This window comes from Stegostoma tigrinum, chromosome 15, assembly GCF_030684315.1.
Source record: "Stegostoma tigrinum isolate sSteTig4 chromosome 15, sSteTig4.hap1, whole genome shotgun sequence".
Taxonomy (NCBI): Eukaryota; Metazoa; Chordata; class Chondrichthyes; order Orectolobiformes; family Stegostomatidae; genus Stegostoma; species Stegostoma tigrinum.
The window spans coordinates 33,431,447-33,453,732 of NC_081368.1; the positions used below are offsets into that span (position 1 = coordinate 33,431,447).

The 22,286-nt window shown below is 43.0% G+C and overlaps 1 protein-coding gene across 1 annotated transcript; it reads left to right on the plus strand.

The window, feature by feature from the left end:
- The first annotated feature begins 4,500 nt into the window (after positions 1-4,500).
- On the plus strand, positions 4,501-20,473 carry shisa2a (shisa family member 2a). The gene is made up of 2 exons (XM_048544648.2): positions 4,501-5,208; positions 19,307-20,473. Exons 1-2 carry the CDS (start codon positions 4,905-4,907, stop codon positions 19,834-19,836), a joined length of 834 nt encoding a protein of 277 aa, XP_048400605.1. The 5' UTR covers positions 4,501-4,904; the 3' UTR covers positions 19,837-20,473.
- The last annotated feature ends 1,813 nt before the right edge of the window (positions 20,474-22,286 follow it).

A 22,286-nucleotide genomic window follows, 5' to 3' on the forward strand; every position in this document is an offset into this window, starting at 1 on the left:
ACATAGAACATAGAACATAACAGCACAGTACAGGCCCTTCGGCCCTCGATGTTGTGCCGACCTGTCATACCGATCTCAAGCCCATCTAACCTACACTATTCCATGTACGTCCATACGCTTATCCAATGAAGACTTAAATGTACCTAAAGTTGGCAGATCTACTACCGTTGCAGGCAAAGCGTTCCATTCCCTTACTACTCTCTGAGTAAAGAAACTACCTCTGACATCTGTCCTATATCTTTCACCCCTCAATTTAAAGCTATGCCCCCTCATGCTCGCTGTCACCATCCTAGGAAAAAGGCTCTCCCTATCCACCCTATCTAACTCTCTGATTATTTTATATGTTTCAATTAAGTCACCTCTCAACCTTCTTCTCTCTAATGAAAACAGCCTCAAGTCCCTCAGCCTTTCCTCGTAAGACCTTCCCGCCATACCAGGCAACATCCTAGTAAATCCCCTCTGCACCCTTTCCAAAGCTTCCACATCCTTCTTATAATGCGGTGACCAGAACTGTACGCAATACTCCAAGTGCGGCCGCACCAGAGTTTTGTACAGCTGCAGCATAACCCCTTGGTTTCGGAACTCGATCCCTCTATTAATAAAAGCTAAAACACTGTATGCCTTCTTAACAGCCCTGTCAACCTGGGTGGCAACTTTCAAGGATCTGTGTACATGGACACCGAGATTTCTCTGCTCATCTACACTACCAAAAATCTTACCATTAACCCAGTACTTTGCCTTCTGGTTACTCCTACCAAAGTGCATCACCTCACACTTGTCCGCATTAAACTCCATTTGCCACCTCTCAGCCCAGCTCTGCAGCTTATCTATATCTCTCTGCAAGCTACAGCATTCTTCGTCATTATCCACAACTCCACCGACCTTAGTGTCGTCTGCAAATTTACTGGGCAAATGATTGGCAAGGAAATCAAAAGTTCTCAGGCACAGATGGGAATGTGGAATTCATAACGCAAGTAAATCAACCATGATCTTATTGAAGAGATAATGGGAACTGCAGATGCTGGAGATTCCAAGATAATAAAATGTGAGGCTGGATGAACACAGCAGGCCAAGCAGCATCTCAGGAGCACAAAAGCTGACGTTTCGGGCCTGGACCCTTCATCAGAGAGGGGGATGGGGGGAGGGAACTGGAATAAATAGGGAGAGAGGGGGAGGCGGACCGAAGATGGAGAGTAAAGAAGATAGGTGGAGAGGGTGTAGGTGGGGAGGTAGGGAGGGGATAGGTCAGTCCAGGGAAGACGGACAGGTCAAGGAGGTGGGATGAGGTTAGTAGGTAGCTGGGGGTGCGGCTTGGGGTGGGAGGAAGGGATGGGTGGGAGGAAGAACCGGTTAGGGAGGCAGAGACAGGTTGGACTGGTTTTGGGATGCAGTGGGTGGGGGGGAAGAGCTGGGCTGGTTGTGTGGTGCAGTGGGGGGAGGGGATGAACTGGGCTGGTTTAGGGATGCAGTGGGGGAAGGGGAGATTTTGAAACTGGTGAAGTCCACATTGATACCATATGGCTGCAGGGTTCCCAGGCGGAATATGAGTTGCTGTTCCTGCAACCTTCGGGTGGCATCATTGTGGCAGTGCAGGAGGCCCATGATGGACATGTCATCAAGAGAATGGGAGGGGGAGTGGAAATGGTTTGCGACTGGGAGGTGCAGTTGTTTGTTGCGAACTGAGCGGAGGTGTTCTGCAAAGCGGTCCCCAAGCCTCCGCTTGGTTTCCCCAATGTAGAGAAAGCCGCACCGGGTACAGTGGATGCAGTATATCACATTGGCAGATGTGCAGGTGAACCTCTGCTTAATGTGGAATGTCATCTTGGGGCCTGGGATGGGGGTGAGGGAGGAGGTGTGGGGACAAGTGTAGCATTTCCTGCGGTTGCAGGGGAAGGTGCCGGGTGTGGTGGGGTTGGAGGGCAGTGTGGAGCGAACAAGGGAGTCACGGAGAGAGTGGTCTCTCCGGAAAGCAGACAGGGGTGGGGATGGAAAAATGTCTTGGGTGGTGGGGTCGGATTGTAAATGGCGGAAGTGTCGGAGGATGATGCGTTGTATCCGGAGGTTGGTAGGGTGGTGTGTGAGAACGAGGGGGATCCTCTTGGGGCGGTTGTGGCGGGGGCAGGGTGTGAGGGATATGTCGCGGGAAATGCGGGAGACGCGGTCAAGGGCGTTCTCAATCACCGTGGGGGGGAAGTTGCGGTCCTTAAAGAACTTGGACATCTGGGATGTGCGGGAGTGGAATGTCTTATCGTGGGAGCAGATGCGGCGGAGGCGGAGGAATTGGGAATAGGGGATGGAATTTTTGCAGGAGGGTGGGATCTTATTGAATGATGGTGCAGGCCTGAAGGGCCAAATGCGCTATTTCTGCTCATTACTCCGAATGTATCTGAAGCTAGTGGCACTCATAACAGATAGAAAGGAATGTGTGCCCGTTAACTATGAAGAATGGCTACAGTTGTCATGTCACCATTGAGGAGGAGAGACCATCCCCCCCTTCCCCATCCACCATTGCCCACTTGCTCCCCCACTCAGCACACTTATAAGCACAGAGAATTGAGAGGAGCTCTCAAGGGCCCAGTGGTCTGTCTGCAAGAGGACCCCTGTTATCTACTTGTCCAAGTGAGGATCCATCCAATGTCTGGTGGCTTAAAGAATTTCTCCCCAGTTGGTGCGTTAAGAGGCCTAATTAGCAACCTACCTCTGGCAGGATTCTCTAGGGTCTGATTCTACCCAAAGACAGCAGAAAACATTGAATTTTAGATGTGCCAGTTGTCTGGCCTACCATTTATAAAGGCACAGAACAGAGCACAAAGGAGGTCCACTGGTATGCGCACTAGCATTCAAACTTCAAGTCTCCAATCCAATTTCTGTGACGTCTCACCATGCACAAGTAATAACTTTTAGGATCAGCCATCATGGAGTAATTGGTGTCCATGAAACAGATCCCCAGCAAAACTGAATACCTTCCCGAGTGGAAAGAAAACAAATACATGTCAAAGCTCCATAAATATTAGAGTATAATTCTGCTGTACAATTCCATAAATTTCCTTTGATAACTAGTTATTTAAACCACTCAAATAAAAATAAGTACTACAGATGCCACAGGAATGAAATAATAATGGAGTGCTGGAGAAACTCAGCAGCTCTAGCAGCATCTGTGCAGAGAGCTTCAGAATTGTCCAGAAGATTTCAAATGTTAGGTTGAATTTGAGCAGAAATCTGCAACGTAGTAATTTTGGCAAATTTACTGAAGGGTTTTCTCCACAAGTCCTAACTGGTTTTCCCACACTATCTTCCCAATCTCACCTGGTTACCTATCCACCTTACCGCTGTGGAGCCCAGTCATCCTATTCTCTCACTTGCCACAGGCAAAATGACTGGTCACTGCTGGTACACCTGTTCCTGGGATTCCAGGCAGTGATACCCATCTTTAAAGCCCAACATATACCTGGTCAAATACTGGCAGTCCTCAACCGCCTTGCACTGTTCTTGTCAATTGCCCAAGGCATCTTGAGCAGAGAAAATTGGCATTCCACTTGGGCAACAGGGACCTGGAGGTCCTGGTTGATGGGTGTAGGGCAAGATTACATGTGGTCGCTGGTAATGGAGACCTGAGACCTGGATTACTAGGGAAGGCTGGAGAAGCAAGTTGAAGACACTTTGATTTTCATGTTGGGGATTGTGACCATGGAGTTTCTATCCAGGGTGGGAGAATGGGAAACTGCAAATCAAAGGGATGTCAAAATACAAAGAGGCCTTTGTCGCTCAGCTCCCGACTCAGCACTATTGGAAAATGGGACATTTTGTTCTCCCTGTAGGAACTCCTCGTCGAACTTCTCCCAACATTCTCCCATCTTTATTGCCATTGCTACATAGCGCAAGGATTGGGAAAATCCTGCCCTTTGAGTTTCTCTGCTCAGATGCTGCGAGGCTTGCTGAGTTTCTCCAGCACATTTTATAAAAAAGAATCAACCAGTTCATTCTGAATAGGTTAATCTTCAGTTAATGTCAGGAAGCTAAGGAACTTTATTTACATTCACACGGCCGGATTTCATTGCTCGTTACATGATGAACAAGTCCCAAAGATATCGCTTTAACCGTTTATCAGCTCTGCTCCATTTTTTTTCCTCCCTTGATCTTTACCTCAAATACCGGACCGACTCTAAACTTAACCGCATCGACTTCCTAATTTTTGAAAAGTAACCTTTCGCATCTTCTAGGAACAAAGTTGTACCAGCTTTTAAACTGAACACCTCTATATTGTTACAGTTTGTCACTTTTATTTTAATATGCTTCGTCAAAAATTACACATAACAAATTACAATCACCATATGAAATGCGGTATCTTTCGATGCATCTAACCGAAGAGGTGGATGATGTATCCTTAAAGGCGTGACTTTGTTGGTGTTTTCAATCAGGATTGGTGGAGAAAGCTCAGCCTATAGGGATGCACTTGCCAGAATTTAAGTGAAAAAAAGAATTTTTCCAACAGCATACTGAGTCAGAAGGGAATGGAAGGTTGGTAATGTTATGCTTGTGTTTGAAAGCTGCACGGAACCGGTTTTAATTTGTATTTTATGAAATTTTAAGAAAAAGGATCCCCGCCATTGTTCGTATGAAAAGACTTGCTTGTTGATGGAAATTTCTCTGAAACCCCGGTTAGAAGTTGAGAAGATGAGCGCCATGAATAGAGCCATTTAACACTGAGAAATTAACACTCCTGCACTCCGCCCCGCATTGTCCACAGTTTGAAGTTCAGCATCCATATCTGAGGAAGGAAAAGACAGAAGCCGTTTGAGAAAGCTGGAGTATTAACAACGCGCCCAGGTCTTTTCTTTACCCTCCTGTAAAATCGATCTGCTTTATAAAAAATAATTTAATTATCGAAACCCGCAGTCCTTCTTATGCTTGTGCTAGCCATGGGGACTGCTCAGTTTGGTACACTGCTCCTTTTCTTCACTAACTGGCTGCTCAGTGTTCACGCCGCTTCGGGAGAGTACTGCCACGGCTGGTCTGACAGTAACGGGAGCTGGCACTCGGGGTTCCAATGTCCCGAGAGATACGATAGCCAGGAAGCCACTTTATGTTGCGGATCGTGTGGCCTCAGGTATTGTTGCTCCCTGCGAGATAATCGACTGGACCAGGGCGTCTGCACCAATGATAACAATGTGCACCAGGAGCCAAACTCATACAGCAGGTCAACATCAGGTAGGGTCGCACTTATCAATTCTATCTTAATCACCATAAGCAGTTAATCGCACCCTATCTAGTGCTAAAATACACTGATTATTGATACCCTGTACGATTTATTTTCTAGACTACCATCATCACATATCGGATCTGAACTATGGAAGTTACAGTAAAGGACTTAAGAGTATATATGCTGACATATTTATATAGTCAGAAACTTATGCAAACCAAACCGATTTAATCCGCAGCCTGTGCTTAGTGAACTGACTTTTGGCTGCTCATTGAAATTGGTTTTAGTTCCTTTTGACTAGGTAGGGGATGCAAATGGAGGCATGGGGTGAGCGGCGGTGTTGGGAATCATATATGTTTCACGGTTCTGAGGAAGGCCATACACTGCTCAACCCACTGTACCAGCCTTAACTCTCAAAATCATTATCCATTTAGTCCCTAGTCCATGCATTGTTTCAGAGTTTATTTGGACCACTACTTCCAAGAGATGATCCAAGTCCTAACAGCAGCCTATATGTAAAGAAAACTCTTCAAAACTTTAGCATCAGAGGCTCATGTGAAAGTCTAGTCCACAGACTAAACACTATCAGCATATATGGGTTTGTTAAAAATCTGTACATGTTTTAAAATGTAATACTCTTGCTTCATGGCAATTGATGTCTGTTGCTCTTTCAATTAGCCATTTTTCATGTGTGGAATTTGGCATGTGTTGGAAGTCACATCGACATGAGAATATCACAAAATATAACATCATGATCTCACTGACAGGCACATGCTGATAATGGTCAGGATTGGGAATATTGGCTGATTTTTCCATTGCCTAATAGAAGGATCACTGCAGCTAAGTTTCGAGTTCCAACTATCGTCCTGGGAAAGATCTAATTCAGGCTAACACAGGGATTGAACATTAGACCATCTGGTCTGCATGCCTCAGAAATTATACCTTAGTGAGCTGCGAAGAAAGTGAATTTGAAATAAAATGAAATTTTAAAAACATTTTGTTTTTCAAATGAAAAATTAAAATGTGCATTTAATAGCATAATTAAATATGATTAAAGGATTCAACACCAATGGCTAATCATCTAGATCCCTGATGCTGGCTTTTTAACAGTCATATCTCTTGCAACCACATTGTGTGTTACTTTCTAAGTGGGTTGGTTAGCTCAATTGGTTGGAAGACTAGTTTGCAATGCAGACTGACACAAATAACATGGGCTTGGTTCCTACTTTGGGTCAGGTTACCAAAAAGGATGTTCTTTCTTGACCTCTCCACTCACCAGAGACGTGGTGGCCCCCAGATTAAATTATCACCAGGTGTCTCATGAATGAGCAGCTCAATGGTCTGATAAAACTATGGTGACTTTTATTGTTTTGTAACATTTCATCCCAAATAAATATTCAACCTGTATCTTGTAGGCTGTGCCTTAACAGCCATTTGTAAGAAAACATTCTAGTTCTAACATTAAGGATTTTAATATAGGGGAGAAACTTGAAAAATATTTTACAGAGTGGATTTTTCACATAATTACCAATTATGTGAAAAATCCACTCTGTAAAAGATTTTTCAAATTTCTCCCCTATATTAAAATCCTTAATCTATTCCCCTTTGCTACTGATACAGCCATCAGAGGATGTTTCATTGTTTTAATATCCTCAAGCCATTCAGAATTTTGAAAACCTATTTGATTTTCCTATTGACCTTCTCTGTTCTAATAAAAATTTTCAAACTACTCTATGACCTTGCATTCAAAAGGCCTTAATGCTAATCAATTTTAACTGAACATTTCTATGCCTCCAACATTGTTTCTGGGTGTTTTTTTCTGCTGTAATTGTTATTAAAATAATACATGTTTCATATACATCTTGAATAATAAAAAGCATTAAGCAGCCTGTTACCCACGATGCCAAAATATTCAACAAGTATTGGAGTATGTGCACAGAGTATGTTTGTACATCTGTATGTATTATCACTAAATGAATAACTTGCATTGACCACAGTGCTGATCTGGACACTCCCCTAATCCCAGAACAAACTCTCCTTCTGCCAAGTGGAGTTTATGTTAGAAGAATAAAATTCAGGCTATTGGTGACCCTAGAAGTATGTTCATAATTGCTCACAAAAGCTAGTTATAAAGGCCTATTATTATTGGACCTTGGGAGGTAATTTTAACCAAACCTACCAAGTGGGAAATTGGATTAGGTTCACTGTCCCTTTTTATGTCCCCATCTGATTTTAATCTCTGTAAAACAGCAAAATTGTTGTCCGTCTGAAAGTAATAGTCAACATTGTCTCCTCAACTTCCTTCCAGCCAGGTATGTTTAAAATAGCCTGAGATGTTGTTAAGGTATTGCTTAAAAGAGACTCTGTAATACAACATTCAGTGCAGACTCTATAAATTCCATTCTCAAAGTTGTTGATCAGACTAGTTGTGAAAATACTTATCAAACAGAATTTGACAAGCAGGTTTTTTTTCTCCCCACTCCTGACCTGTTTGCTGGATTCAGTCCATAAACTTTCACTACATCTCTCACTTGGATGTTTTTATGCAATTCCAGATTGTGAGTGTAGGTAGTTTTGACATTTTGGGGTGAGAAAGTTGGTTAGTGGAGCTGGTTTCATGCTGAATTCTGGTCCTGTTGTCACTTGATAGCCACAACTACATATGTATCATGAGAATTTGGTGGTTATAGTGGATATCTGTGCTGCCACTGAATGGGCTTTTGAGTGGGACTTGTGGGTTTCAAACCTGAAGTATTCTTGACAATCAATGCATCCCTACTGATGGGCTGCAGGATCTTGTTTTTGGGAGTTAAAGGAAGTAGCATTAATAATAACATCCCAATTACAGATTAAGATTAACACAAGAAAGGAAATAGGTCCAATTTGGAATTTTCCTGGTTTGTAAGTTTCACATAATTTCGGTGGTGTTCTTACTAACTGAAATTTCAGTAGGAATTGTTTATATTTAATTTCAATTTATTTTAATGAACATTCTGCAGTTTTCAGAGAATCCCAAGAGAGCAGGTAGACACCATTTGGCCCATTGTGTTGTATTGACCCTCCAAAAAGCATCACACTCAGCCCCCAACACCTATTCCATGCCACTCCCCATAACCCTGCATTTACCATGGCTAATCCACCTAGCTCGCACATCCCTGGACACTTTGGGGAAATTTAACATGGCCAATCCACCTAGTCGACACATTTTAGGACTGTGGGAGGAAACTAGAGTACGTGGTGGAAACCAGCACAGACACAGGGAGAACATGCAAACTCCACACAGACAGTTACCCAAGACCAAATCGAACGCAGGTCCCTGGCACTGAGACAGCAGTGCTAACCACTTTTGTAAACAACTACAAAAATGCATATAGCAATAATCTGCACATGGTTCGGAAACCAAGTAGTGATTAATGGATGTTGTTTTGGGCTGGAGGAAGGTTTATACTAGATTTTTCCAGTTGATGATACTGATTTTCTTGATATTTGTCTAGACCTTGGTGTACAGGGGACAAATTCATAGTTTGGTTAACTTTGTAAGCTTTGTAAACTGTTGAAGTGGGCAGATAGGTAGCAAATATTAGACATACAAGATGATCAGAGGATTAGATAGGGTGGACAGTGAGAGTCTTTTTCCGAGGATGATGACTTCAGCTTGTACGAGGGGGCATAGCTACAAATTGAGGGGTGATAGATTTAAGACAGATGTCAGAGGCAGGCTCTTCACTGAGAGAGTGGTAAGGGCGTGGAACGCCCTGCCTGCCAGTGTAGTTAACTCAGCCACATTAGGGGCATTTAAACAGTCCTTGGATAAGCGTATGGATAATGATGGGATAGTGTAGGGGAAGGGGCTTAGATTAGTTCACAGGTCGGCGCAACATTGAGGGCCGAAGGGCCTGTTCTGCACTGTACTGTTCTATGTTCTACATTCTATAAACGAAATTGAGTGCAAAGATGTATGAGGAACGTACAGTCACAGAGATGTACAGCACAGAAACAGACCCTTCGGTCTGACTCATCCATGCCAACCAGATATCCCAGATTAATTTAGTTCCATTTGCCAACATTTGTCCCATATTCTGCTAAATCATTCCTATTCATATATGCATGCTGATGCCTTTTAACTGCTGAAATTGTACCAGCCTCCACCACTTCCTTTGGTAAATAATTTTGTATGCGTAACCACCCTGAGTGTGAAAACGTTGCCCCTTAGGTCCCTTTTTAAACTTTCCCCTCTCCCCTATGCACTCTAGTTTTGGATTCCCCCACCCAGGGAAAAGATCTTGTCAATATACCCAATACATGTCCCTCATGGTTTTATAAACCTCTCTAAGTTTACCCCTCAGCCTTTGATATTCCAGGGAAAATAGCTCCAGTCTATTCAGCCTGCCCTATGGCTCAAACACTCCAACCCTGGCAACATCTTTGTAATTCTTTTCTGAACCCCAAGTTTCTCAAAATGCTTCCTATAGCATGGAGACCAGAACTGCACATAGTATTCCTAAAATGGCCTAACTAATGTCCTGTACAGCCACTATATGACCTCCCAATTCACTGTCCTATTGACACACGACTCCACTTTCAAAGAACTATGTACCTGCTCTCCAGGGTTTCTTTGTGCAGCGACACTCCCCAAGACCTTACCATTAAATGTATAAATCCTGTCCTGATATGCCATTCCAAAATGCAGCACCTCATGTTTATCTAAATGAAACTCTATCTGCCGCTCCTCAGCCCATTGGCCCATCTGATCAAGGTCCCATTGTACTCAGAGATAACCTTCTTCGATGTCCACTACACCTCCAATTTTCATGTCATCAGTAAACTTACTAACCATATGTTCATATCCAAATTGTTCATATAAATGACAAAAAGCAGTGGACCCAGCACCAATCATAGAATCCCTACAGTGTGGAAATAGGCCCTTCGGCCCAACAAGTCCACACCGATCCTCAGACCATCCCACCCAGATCCATCCTCCTATCACCATCACCCACCTAATCTACACACTGATGATCACTGTGGGGCAATTTAGCACGGCCTATCGACCTAGCCTGCACATCTTTGGACTGTGGGAGAAAACTGGAGCACCCAGAGAAAACTCACGCAGACATGTGGAAAATGTGCAGACTCAACACAGACAGTTGCCTGAGGGTGGAATTGAACCTGGGTCTCTGGTGTTGTGAGGCAGAAATGCTAACCACTGAACCACTGTGCCAATCCTTGTAATGCACCACTAGACACAGGCCTCCAGTCTGAAAAGCAACTCTCCACCACCACCATCTGTCTTCTACCTCGAGCCAGTTCTGTATCCAAATGGCTTGTTCTCCCTGTATCCCATGTGATTTAACCTTGCTCACCAGTCTACTATGAGAAACCTTGTCGAATGGTTTACTGAAGTCTGTACAAATCATGCCCACCACTTTGCCCTCGTCAATCCTCTTCATTACTTCTTTAAAAAAACTCAATCAAGTTAGACAAACATGATTTCCCATGCACAAAGTCTTGTTGACTATCCCTAATCAGCCCTTGCCTTTCCAAATACATGTAAATCCTGTCCTTCAGGATTCCCTCCAACACTTGTCCACCACTGATGTCAGGCTCACCAGTCTATAGTTCCCTGGCTTTTCCTTACCACCTTTCTTAAATAGTCGCACCACGTTAGCTAACTATCAGTCTTCTGGCACCTCACCCATGGCAATTGATGACAGAAATATCTCAGCCAGGGGCCCAGCAATCACTTCTGAAGCTTCCCACAGAATTCCAGGGTACACTTGATCAAGAGCCAGGGATTTATCCACATTTATGTGTTTTACGACAACACCTCTCCTCTGTAATATGGACATTTTTCAGTATCTCACTATTTATTTCCTCATGTTCTATATTTTTTGTATCCTTCTCCACAGTAAATACTGATGCAAACTACTCATTTAGTATCTCCCCCATCTCCTGCAGTTCCACACATCATGGGCTTGCTGATTTTTGCGTGAAATACCTACAGTGTGGAAATAGGCCATTTGGCCCAACAAGTCCACACCGTCTCTCAGAACAGTATCCCAACCAGACCCATTCCACCTGTCTAACCCACCTAACCTAACCATTCCTGGACACTATGGGCAATTTAGCATTGCCCAATCCACCTACCATGCACATCTTCGGACTGTGGGAGGAAACCCACACAGACACAGGGAGAATGTGAAAACTCCACAGAGGCAGTCCCCCGAGGCTGGAATCGAATCCAGGTTGCTGGCGCTGTGAGACAGCAGTGCTAACCACAGAGCCACCATCTCCCCCTGATTACCCTAATGTCCTGATTGTACTTACAAAATTCCCTTCGATTCTGCTTAACATCATTGGCCAAAGCTATCTCAAGTTCCCTTTTTGCCCTCCTGATTTCCCTCTTAAGTATACTCCTACTACCTTTTTACTCTTCTAAGGATTCACTCGATCTCTATTGTCTAAACCTGACATATGCCTCCTTCCTTTTCTTGACTGACATCTCAATTTCCCTAGTCATCCAGCATTCCCTACACCTACCAGCCTTGCCTTTCACCCAAAAAGGAACATAATGTCTCTGAATTCTTGTAATGTCATTTTTGAATGCTTCCCATTTTCCAGCCACCCCTTTAGCACAAACATCCGTCCCCAATCAATTTTTGTAAGTTCTTGTCTAATGACATTTAAAATTGGCCTTCCTCCAGTTTGGAAATTTAACGTTTGGATCAGGTTGATCCTTTTCTATCACAAGTTTAAAACTAAAGAATTATGGTTGCTGGCCCCAAAGTGCTCCCCTACTGACACCTCAGTTACCTGCCCGGCCATACTTCCCAAGAATAGGACAGGTTTTGCACCTTCTCTAATAGGTACATCCACATACTGAGTCAGAAGATTTTCTTGTGCGCACTTAACAAATTCGTCTCCATCCAAACCCTTAGCACTATGGCAGTCTCAGTCTATGTTTGGAAAGTTAAAATCCCCTACCGTAACCACACTAATATTTGTACAGATAACTGAGATCCCTGTGCAAAATTGTTTCTCAATTGGGGGAGGTGTGGGGGAGTGGATGATGTCTATAGTACATTCCCAATAAGGTGATGAACCCTTTCTTATTTCTCAGTTCCACCCAAATATCGCCCCGGGCATATCCTACCTAAGTACAGTTAAAATGTTAGCCCTAATAGAAAACAATATTTGCCCTCCTGTCTTACTCCCCCCACCCCTGGCTTTTAATCCTTACTATGGCATCTGTACCAAGGAACATCAAGCTGTCAGACCTGTCCATTCCTGTGCCACATCTCTGTAATAGCTATGATATCCCAGTCCCATGCTCCTAACCATGCCCTGAGTTCATCTACCTAACTTGATAGGCCTCTTGCATTCAAATAAATGCGGTTCAATTTATCAGTACTACCTCATTCTCTGCTTTGTTTCTGCCTGCCCTGACTGTTTGACTTGCTCCTTTCCCCAACTGTACCAGTCTCAGACTGTTCTCTTTGCTCACTATCTCCCTGGTCTGACCCTCCCCACCTTACTAGTTTAAATCTTCCTGACCAACTCTAACAAATCTCCCTGTCAGTGTATTAGTCCCCTTCTAATTCAGGTACAACTCACCCTTCTTATACAGGTCATTCTATCCCAGAATAGATTCCAATGATCCAAAAATGTGAATTCTTCTGCCCTGCACCAGCACCTCAGCTATGCATTCATCTCCCCTGTCCTTCTATTCTTACCCTCACTAGCTTGTGGCATTGGGAGTAATCCAGATATTACAACCGACGAGGATGTCCTTTTTAAATTCCTGCCTAACTTCCTGTCTCCTCTCCTCAAAATCTCGCCTTATTCCCTTCCTATGTCATTAGTTCCAATGTGTACAATGACTTCCTGCTGGTCCCTCTCCCCTTTGAGAATATTCTGCATCCTCTCTGAGATATCCTTGATCCTGGGACCAGGGAGGCAACACACCATTCCGTCCCTGCCTCCCTAACCTGTTCTTCCTCTCACCTATCCCCTCTTTCCACCTCAAGCCACACCTCCATTTCCTACCTACTAACCTCATCCCGCCCCCTTGACCTGTCCATCCTCCCCGGACTGACCTATCCCCACCCTACCTCCCCACCCATATTCTCCTCTCCACCTATCTTCTCCCCTATCCATCTTTGGTCCACCTCCCCCTCTCTGCCTATTTATTTCAGAACCCTCTGCCCATCCCCTTTTTCTGACGAAGGGTCTAGGCCCAAAACGTCAGCTTTTGTGCTCCTAAGATGCTGTTTGGCCTGCTGTGTTCATCCAGCTCCACACTTTGTTATCTCAGATTCTCCAGCATTGACAGTTCCCATTATCTCTGAACACCATTCTGATGTCTTTCTGTCAGCCACAGAAACATTTGTCTGTGCCTCAGACTAGAGAGTCCCCTATCACAACTGATCACTTGGAACCTGGTATACCGCCTCCTTACATTAGAGCCAGTCTCAGTACCAGAATCCTGGCTGGCTGTACTATTATTCCCCCAAGACCCCATCACCCCATACATTTTTTTTAAAAAACATGTTTGTTTGAGTGGGGATAGCCACAAGGTACACTTGCACAATCTGCCTCCCTCTCCTACCATTCCTGGAGGTAATCCATCTACCTGCCTGTGTCAAAGGTAACAAGGTGTAGAACTGGATGAACGCAGCAGGCCAAGCAGCATCAGAGGAGCAGGTAGGCTGATGTTTCCAGCCTAGACTCTTCTTTAGAAGAAAGTTTTCTGAAGAAGGGTCTAGGCCCGAAACATCAGCCTTTCTGCTGTTCAGATGCTGCTTGGCCTGCTGTGTTCATCCAGTTCTACACCTTGTTATCTCAGATTCTCCAGCATCTGCAGTTCCTGCTGCACCTGACTGTGTCTGCAGTTTTTCATCCTTCCTATAACTGCCATCCATCACACCTCCTAGTTCCTGTAAATTCCTCATTGCCTCTAACTACCGCTCCACCCGATCCATGCCATCCAATTAGGATTCACAACCAAACACTCATCCTGCAGACATCATCAGAACATGGAGAAATTAAAGATGCACAGGAGCAGGGACACCTAGGTGTACATGTGCATAAGTCATTAAAGGTGACAGGAGACATGCAGAGAGCAGTTAATGAATCGTTCAGTATCCTGGGATTTAAGGGAAAGGAGGTTATGCGAACTTGTGTGAGAATCACAGAATTGTTAGAGTGCAGAAGGCCATTCAGCCCATTTTGCCTGCACTATGACTCTGAATGAGTATCATGACTAAGAGCCATTCTTCTCTAATCTGGCTCATTTTGTCTTATTTAAACAATTGACTAATGACCTCTTGTATACATCGTTGAATCTACCTTCATTACACTTTGGGAAATAATGCGTTCCAGATTCTAAGACACCAATTAGATCTTTGCTGGGGTACTGTAAATAGTCGAAGTGCCCCACTTCAGGAAAAAGGTGATCACTTTGGAGAGAGTCTAAAGAGGGCTTACAAGAGTGGTTCCAGGAATGAGAAATTTCAGTCATGAAGATAAATTTGAAAATCTGGAACTGTTTTCTTTGGAGAGCAGAAGACTAACATTAGATTTGATTGTTTGAAAACTTCAAAGTCTGAACAGAGTAGTTGGGACAAAATTGTTTCCACTTAATAAGGGATCGAGAATAAGTAGGCACAGATGTCTAGGCCCGAAACGTCAGCTTTTGTGCTCCTGAGATGCTGCTTGGCCTGCTGTGTTCATCCAGCTTCATACTTGGTTATCACAGATTTAAAGTAATTTGCAAAAGGAACAAATGCAATGTGTGGGGGAAAAAAAACCTTCCTACACAGTATATAATTAAAGTCAAAATCAAGATCTGTCTGCTAAATTGTTAGGGACACTACATTGTCAGAATAACTGAGAAAGTACACTAAATGCTAACCTTACGAATGATGCTAATTTTCCAAAAAGAATAAAAATATATTCAGCCAATGAAAGCAATTTTAGTTCTTTATGAAATGAAATGGAATGTAATAAGAAATATCATATTAATCAGAATAGCTTAATCACAGCCTATTATTTGTCCAATTGAAATTTCCAGTTATAATTTGAGCTAGTATTGAAAGTTGTCATCCAAAATTGTCAACGCCTTAATTAAACTCTGTTGGCCCACGATCTGCTGTCAAATATATGTAAGCCTAATGGGGCTCACTATTATTTTTGTGCAAGTGTGATAGCAACTTCAGATGATTTGACGTGTACTGAGGGGTGGGAGTCGTCAAGTTGCTCTCATCTAGCGAAAACATCTTGATGCTGGTTCCAGGCTTTGAATAGCATAAAGTTGCTGTATTTGTATAGCAGGTAAGAACTATACACACAGTTGAATTTTGTCAAAAAATCCATTTTGTCACTTTGGTCTTTATTATCCTATAACAATATTATGTGCTCTAATTACCCTGACAAACTCCAAAATTGAAAATTAACTATAAAAGCATGGTTTCTCATTTCTCAGATTTTAATTGCAGGTGGAAATTTTAAAAAGAGTCATGATTCTTCTTTTTCTCTCTCAATGCAATTTTTCTCCCTTTTTTATTTTACTTTTTCTGGTTGATCTAACATTGAATTTACCCTTCTGATATGCATTTCCTTTCCAATCATTGCATGGTTAATTTCACAATTCTTCAATTTGATTGAGATAGACAGTTGCTTATCCGGCCCACTTAGATCCTAATTCATAGATTCTCCTTACTGCATTGCTATCGTGTGTTCGTCTAATTACTATCAGAAAGTTTAAAAACTTAATCCTTTGTCCAATCCTTTCACTTGGTTGGGGTGGGAGCACATTTCATTTTTTCTAACTCTGTGGTCATGGGGGAGCAATATTCAAATTTCAGAAAGACAAAGCTTTTGGAAGACAGTAAACATGGATTTCTGGAAAAAAGATCCAAAGAAGTAAATCAATAATTTAAATAGTTGAGTAATTATTCTTTATTAAGCTCATTTAGAAAGTATCAAGTGCAGAGACAACAAATAGAACAAAGAACAAAGAAAATTAAAGCCCAGGAACAGGCCCTTCGGCCCTCCAAGCCTGCGCTGATCAAGATCCTCTGTCTAAACGTGTCATCTATTTTCTAAGGGTCTGTATCCCTTTGCTCCCTGCCCATCCACGTACCTGTTGAGGTACATCTTAAAAGACACTATCATGTCTGCGTCTACCACCTCCGCTGGCAATGCGTTCCAGGCACCCACCACCCTCTGTGTAAAGAACTTTTCACACATATCTCCCATAAACTTTCCTCCTCTCAGTTTGAACTCATGACTCCCAGTAATTGAGTCCCCCACTCTGGGAAAAAGCTTCTTGCTATCCACCCTGTCTATACCCCTCATGATTTTGTACACCTCAATCAGGTCCCCCCCTCAATCCCCATCTTTCTAACGAAAATAATCCTAATCTACTCAACGTTTCTTCATAACTAGCGCCCTCCATACCAGGTGACTTGACCTGGAGTAATCAAACATCTATCCCTAACCTCACCATCTGTCATGTCCCTCTCCTTGGTGAATACCGATGCAAAGTACTCATTAAGAATGTCACCCATTTTCTCTGACTCAATGCATGACTGTCCTTCTTTGTCCTTAAGTGGGCCAATCCTTTCTCTAGTTGCCCTCTTGTTCTTTATATATGAATAAAAGACTTTGGGATTTTCCTGAACCATGTTTGCTAAAGATATCTCATGTCCCCTTTAAGCCCTCTTAATTCCTCGTTTCAGATTTGTCCTTCATTCCCGATATTCTTCCAAAGTTCCGTCTGTCTTCAGTTGCCTAGACCTTATGTATGCTTCCTTTTTCCTCTTAGCTAGTCTCACAATTTTACTTGTCATCCATGGTTCCCTAATCTTGCCTTTTCTATTCCTCATTTTCACAGGAACATGTCTCTCCTGCACGCTAATCAACCTCTCTTTAAAAGCCTCCCACATATCAAATGTGGATTTACCTCCAAACAGTTTCTCCCAATCTACATTCCCCAGCTCCTGCCGAATTTTGGTATAGTTGGCCTTTCCCCAGTTTAGAACGCTCTTACTTTAGGAACACCCTCATCTTTGTCCATGAGTATTGTAAAACTTACGGAATTGTGGTCACTATTTCCAAAGTAGTTCCCTACCGTAATTTCAACCACCTGGCCGGGCTCATTCCCCAACACCATGTCCAGCATGGCCCCTTTCCGAGTTGGACTACATACATACTGCTCTAGAAAAACCCTCCTGGATGCTCCTTTACAAATTCTGCTCCATCCTGACCCCTAACACTAAATGAACCCCAGTCATTGTTGGGAAGATTAAAATCTCCCATATCCATCACCCTGTTGCTCTTACATCTTTCCATAATCTACATATTTGTACTTCTATCTCACGCTCGCTGTTGGGAGGCCTGTAGTACAGCCCCAACATTGTTACTGCAACGTTTCTATTTCTGAGTTCTGCCCATATTGCCTCACTGCTCGAGTCCTCCATAGTGCCCTCCTTCAGTGCAACTGTGGTATCGTCTTTGACCAGTGACGCATCTCCTCCACCCCTTTTACTTCCCTCTCTATCCTGCCCGAAGCATCAGTATCCTGGGACATGCCCTTCCCTCAACTAAGTCTCAGCATTAGCTTTTATTTGCCTTTTCAGTTAAGAAGCAGAACTCGAGTGAGACAGACCAAGCTCCAAATTCTGCTTATTGATGGAGGAGTGAGCACTTAGTGGAGCTAAGGGGTTATGTTCAATTTACATTGACCTTGTTCCTCTCTGGTAGTGCACACTCTGAGCTGGCTTCAGCAGATTCTGAGAAAAGTTTGGAAGTTGGAAACAGGTTGCCTTTTCCACCTGTCCTAGCCTACTTTGTGGCTAAGCTATTTTTTGGTAGGGGGCTGAGGCTGTAGGCAGTGGTGTGTGTCTGCCTCACTCTCTGTCTCAAGGTTCTCACAATCTCTAACTCTTCCACTTGTGCAGACCCGCTTTCCCTACTCCTCCCAAACAAAAATGTGTCCCTCTCATTCACTCCCTCCGTTCACCCCCACCCACCCCCGCCAATATATACCCAATCTCTCTACTCCCTTCATCTCACCCTCGCCAATGCTCTCATTCAATCTGGGACACGTGCGTTTGGAACTCAGCTGCAAGCGCTTGACTGCAGCCAGTAGGACAGTGAGGGGAAGTTAGGGGACAGGTGAGCTGCTGCTTTTGGTAAGAAGAAGAAGAAAGCATCATCTTTTTGTGACCCACTCCCCAATTTGGAGTCTGTGTATCCATCACTGGCACAACAGGCATCCATTCCTTACACTCTCTTTTACGTGCTCCAAATGCACCCTTCTCCCCACCTCCAATAGATACACTGTCACCACTCTGGTTTGCAGGCTTCATGCTGATTGAAGCCTCTGAAGAGATTGTTTCTGCTAGCAGACTTGCTCTTTAGTCATCAATGAAGCAGCAGCAAATGCTGGAGGAAAAATAGCCATGGTTGGAGGAACATCCTGCAGGATCTTCCACTTCACTTTGTGTTTTGGAAAACCAGTGGCAGGCTGGAATGGATTGGAGCCCTGACATAGGCCTGGTATTGGACAAGTCTGAGCTAAAATTACAACAAAATGCATAACTAAAGTTGATACTTTACTGTGGTTGAATGCCTAAAGCATGGCCCAAAAATGGCAGAAGAAAATGATTGCAGATTGTAGAATTGTAAATATTGATGATTTTAAAACTTAGTGAAAAAGAGCATTAACTACATCATATGACTGTGCAAAGCATTTTAGCAATGATTACCATTGTAGGGTAGTAATACAATGTAGGAAGGTGTATCTTGCAATTTTCGGTACTCATTATAGGTTTAGTATTGGTTAAGCATAAAAGGTTTGACCTGATTTTGTTACTTAACTTGCTTAAGAACATATTCACAAAAGAAAGACCTAATGCCTTTTTCAAAAGCTTTCTTTTTACCACAATCACAGTATAGTTTCTCCATATGAATGAACTCCACCTAATCGTAATATAAAAAGCCTTTAAGTGTTTGTATTGTTGCTTCAAAGACTTTATTCTTAATTAGTAGAAATGTCTACTATTGTGCCCAATAATAATATTGCTTTTCATGTTCCTTTTGCAGTTCCTATGTATTTACCATTCCTCATCGTTGGTTCCATATTTGTAGCTTTCATCATAGTTGGTTCATTCATTGCGGTTTGCTGCTGCAGATGTTTGAAACCCAAGCCACAGGAGAACCAGCAGGATGCCCCCACCCAGAGTCGTTTGCTGGAGTCCATTCCTTCAACTGGTATCAGAACCCCTTCCCGCCATTCTACCTCCAGCTCCACAACAACTTCCACAAGGAGCTCCATGGGACGGCAGAACAACATCTGTTCCATGGGAACAGATGGTATCAACCTCTATATGAACATGCCTACAAATTTCTCTGTCATGGGCTGCCACCAAACTCAACAATTCTTACCTTCACAATCCGCAGGAAATCCTTTTCTACCAGCACAATACCTTAGCTATGGTCTTCCACCAGATCATACACTCATAATGGCTCCTGCATATGTGGACAGACCAGGATATGGACAACAATCTAATAATCCTTATTCACATGGAACATTAAATAGTGACCAGCTGATGTACCCTGCAGTCACTCTTTAAGATTTTTTTCATATGTAAGAAAGCAGATACATATTTAATGGCACCTCTGACAATAATGCAAGAGAAATTGCAATATTTAGTCAAATTGTGTAATAATTTAAAACTGGCAATGTAATATTTCTTCTTTTGACTCCCAGTACTGCATTACTTTTAGAGCTAAGAATGTAAGAAATAGAATCAGTAGGCATTTGGCCCTGGCATTAATGGCATCATGGTTGACCTCCTACCTCAACTCGACCTGCCCTTAACTTCATTAATGTCTTTGATTAATCTTTGTGTTGAATGTACTCAACAATATGAATAGGAAAGGTTTGGAGGAACAGGAGCCAGGAGCAGGCACCTAGGACTAGTTTAGTTTGGGATAATATTCGATGTGGTTTGGTTGGACCGAAGGGTCTGTTTCCATGCTGTATGACTCAATGACTAATTGAGGAATCCAATGTGCTCAGGTAGAGACTTCCAATGATTCACAACCATCTGAGTGAAGAAATCTCTTTTTTTTTAAATTTCATTTGTAAATATCTGACTGTTTCTACTGAAACAGTGGTCCTGTGCATATTTCAGTTTTGAGGTTGGTTAGCTTGCCGAGCTGGTTTGGTGTTCCGCAGACATTTTGTTACCGTGCTTGGTAAAATCCTCAGTGCAGCCTCTGATGAAGCACCGGTGTGTTTTCCTGCCTGTCTTTTAAACTCTGGGGTCCGTTGCTATGGATTGTCTCACTTCAGGGTTTTCTCCGTCGTGGAATGTATATGGGGTCAAGTTCAATGTGTTTATTAACAGCCTGCTTTGTGGAGCGCCATGCTTCTAGGAATTCTCGTGTTTTTCTCTGCCTACCCTGTCCCAGGATCTTGGTGTTGTCCCAGTTGAAGCCGTGGTTCTCCTTGTTCATGAGGATTGAGATCAGTGAGTATTGGTTGTGTCTTTTTGCAGCCAGTTGGTGTTCATGTACTTTTGTTGTTAGTTTCCTTCCTGTTTGTCCGATGTAGTGTTTCTCGCAGTCTCTGCAGGAGATCTTGTAGATGACATTGGTCCTGTCCATGGCGGGGAGTGGGTCTTTAGTTTGGGTGAGCACTTGTCATAACGTTGATGTGGGTTTGTGTGCCACTCTGATGCCCAGTAGTCGTAGAAGTCTTGTGGTGAGTTCTGACGTGTTCCTGATGTAGGGTAGTGTGATGAGTGTGTCGGGACGTGTAGAATCTTTCTGATGCTGTTCCTGTGGGCATCTTCCTGACCCAATTCTTTGGATACGCATTATCCTTGAACACTTGGAAGGGGTATTCCTCCACCTCTTGGCGTAGTTCCATGTTGCTGCAGTGTGTTAGAGAGAAGCATGAGAATTCCTGGAAGCATGACACTGTACGAAGCAGGCTATTAATAAACACATTGAACTCGACCCCATATACATTCCACTATGGAGGAAACCGGGAAGTAAGGCAATCCATCTCAACGGATCCCAGAGTTTAAAAGCCAGGCAGGAAAACACACTGACACTTCATCAGAGGCTGCACTGAGGACGTTCCAAGCACGGTAATGAAATGTCTGTGGAACAACAAACCAGCTCGGCGAGCCAACCAACCTCGACACCCACAGCCCGAGCCACAAATCTACTCCAAAACCTTTATTCTTCAGTTTTATCTCACATTGTCCTCAAATACAGAGAATTTGGTCTATGCCTGTTAAATATCTCCTCTATAGGGCAATCCACTTATTCAGGAAGCTGTCAAGTGAATTTTCCTTGCACACTGTCCAGGACAAATGCCTACTTCTTTACCTTAGGAGACTAAAACCATACATAGTTCTCCAGGTGTGGCTTCACCCATGCCTTATGTAATTCCTGTTAGTGTTCTTTATTCTTGTGATCTTACCTTTTCATAGCAAAAGCTCACGTAACATTTGCTTTTCCAATTCTGTAACTCTAATTTCTTTATCTAGATATTAACTTTCTATAATTAATGTATATAAACACATAGACTATGAAATATGTACAGGAGGACCTATCACCAATGAAAATATCCTGCTTTGTTTAAAAATTAAAGTTACTTACTAGTGCAGTTCTTGAATATTGCTGAAAAGAAAGACGTGTTCCTGAAGCTTTTGCTGTGTACTTTCAGAACAAAGGCAAGAATGCCAAATTTTAAACTATCACAATAATTTATATTACAGAAAAGAGGAGACTTGTAGACTGACATGTCAACTTTGATTGGTGGAAGTGTTGCAACAGGGAACTGTAGGTTTGCCATACTTTCGTATAATACCAAAAAGTAATGTTTAATCTTTTTTCATCCCATAGAGAACTGGTCCCTGCATTTGAATGTATGTAACTTCCAGCATGCATATATGAGCCATGTTGTGAATTTTACCAATTATCTTGGTTGTTGGAGTAGCTATTAGTGCACTCAGGATTATTCAGCAAGGGCTGCTCAATTACAGAATCACATTTAGCAGTAAAT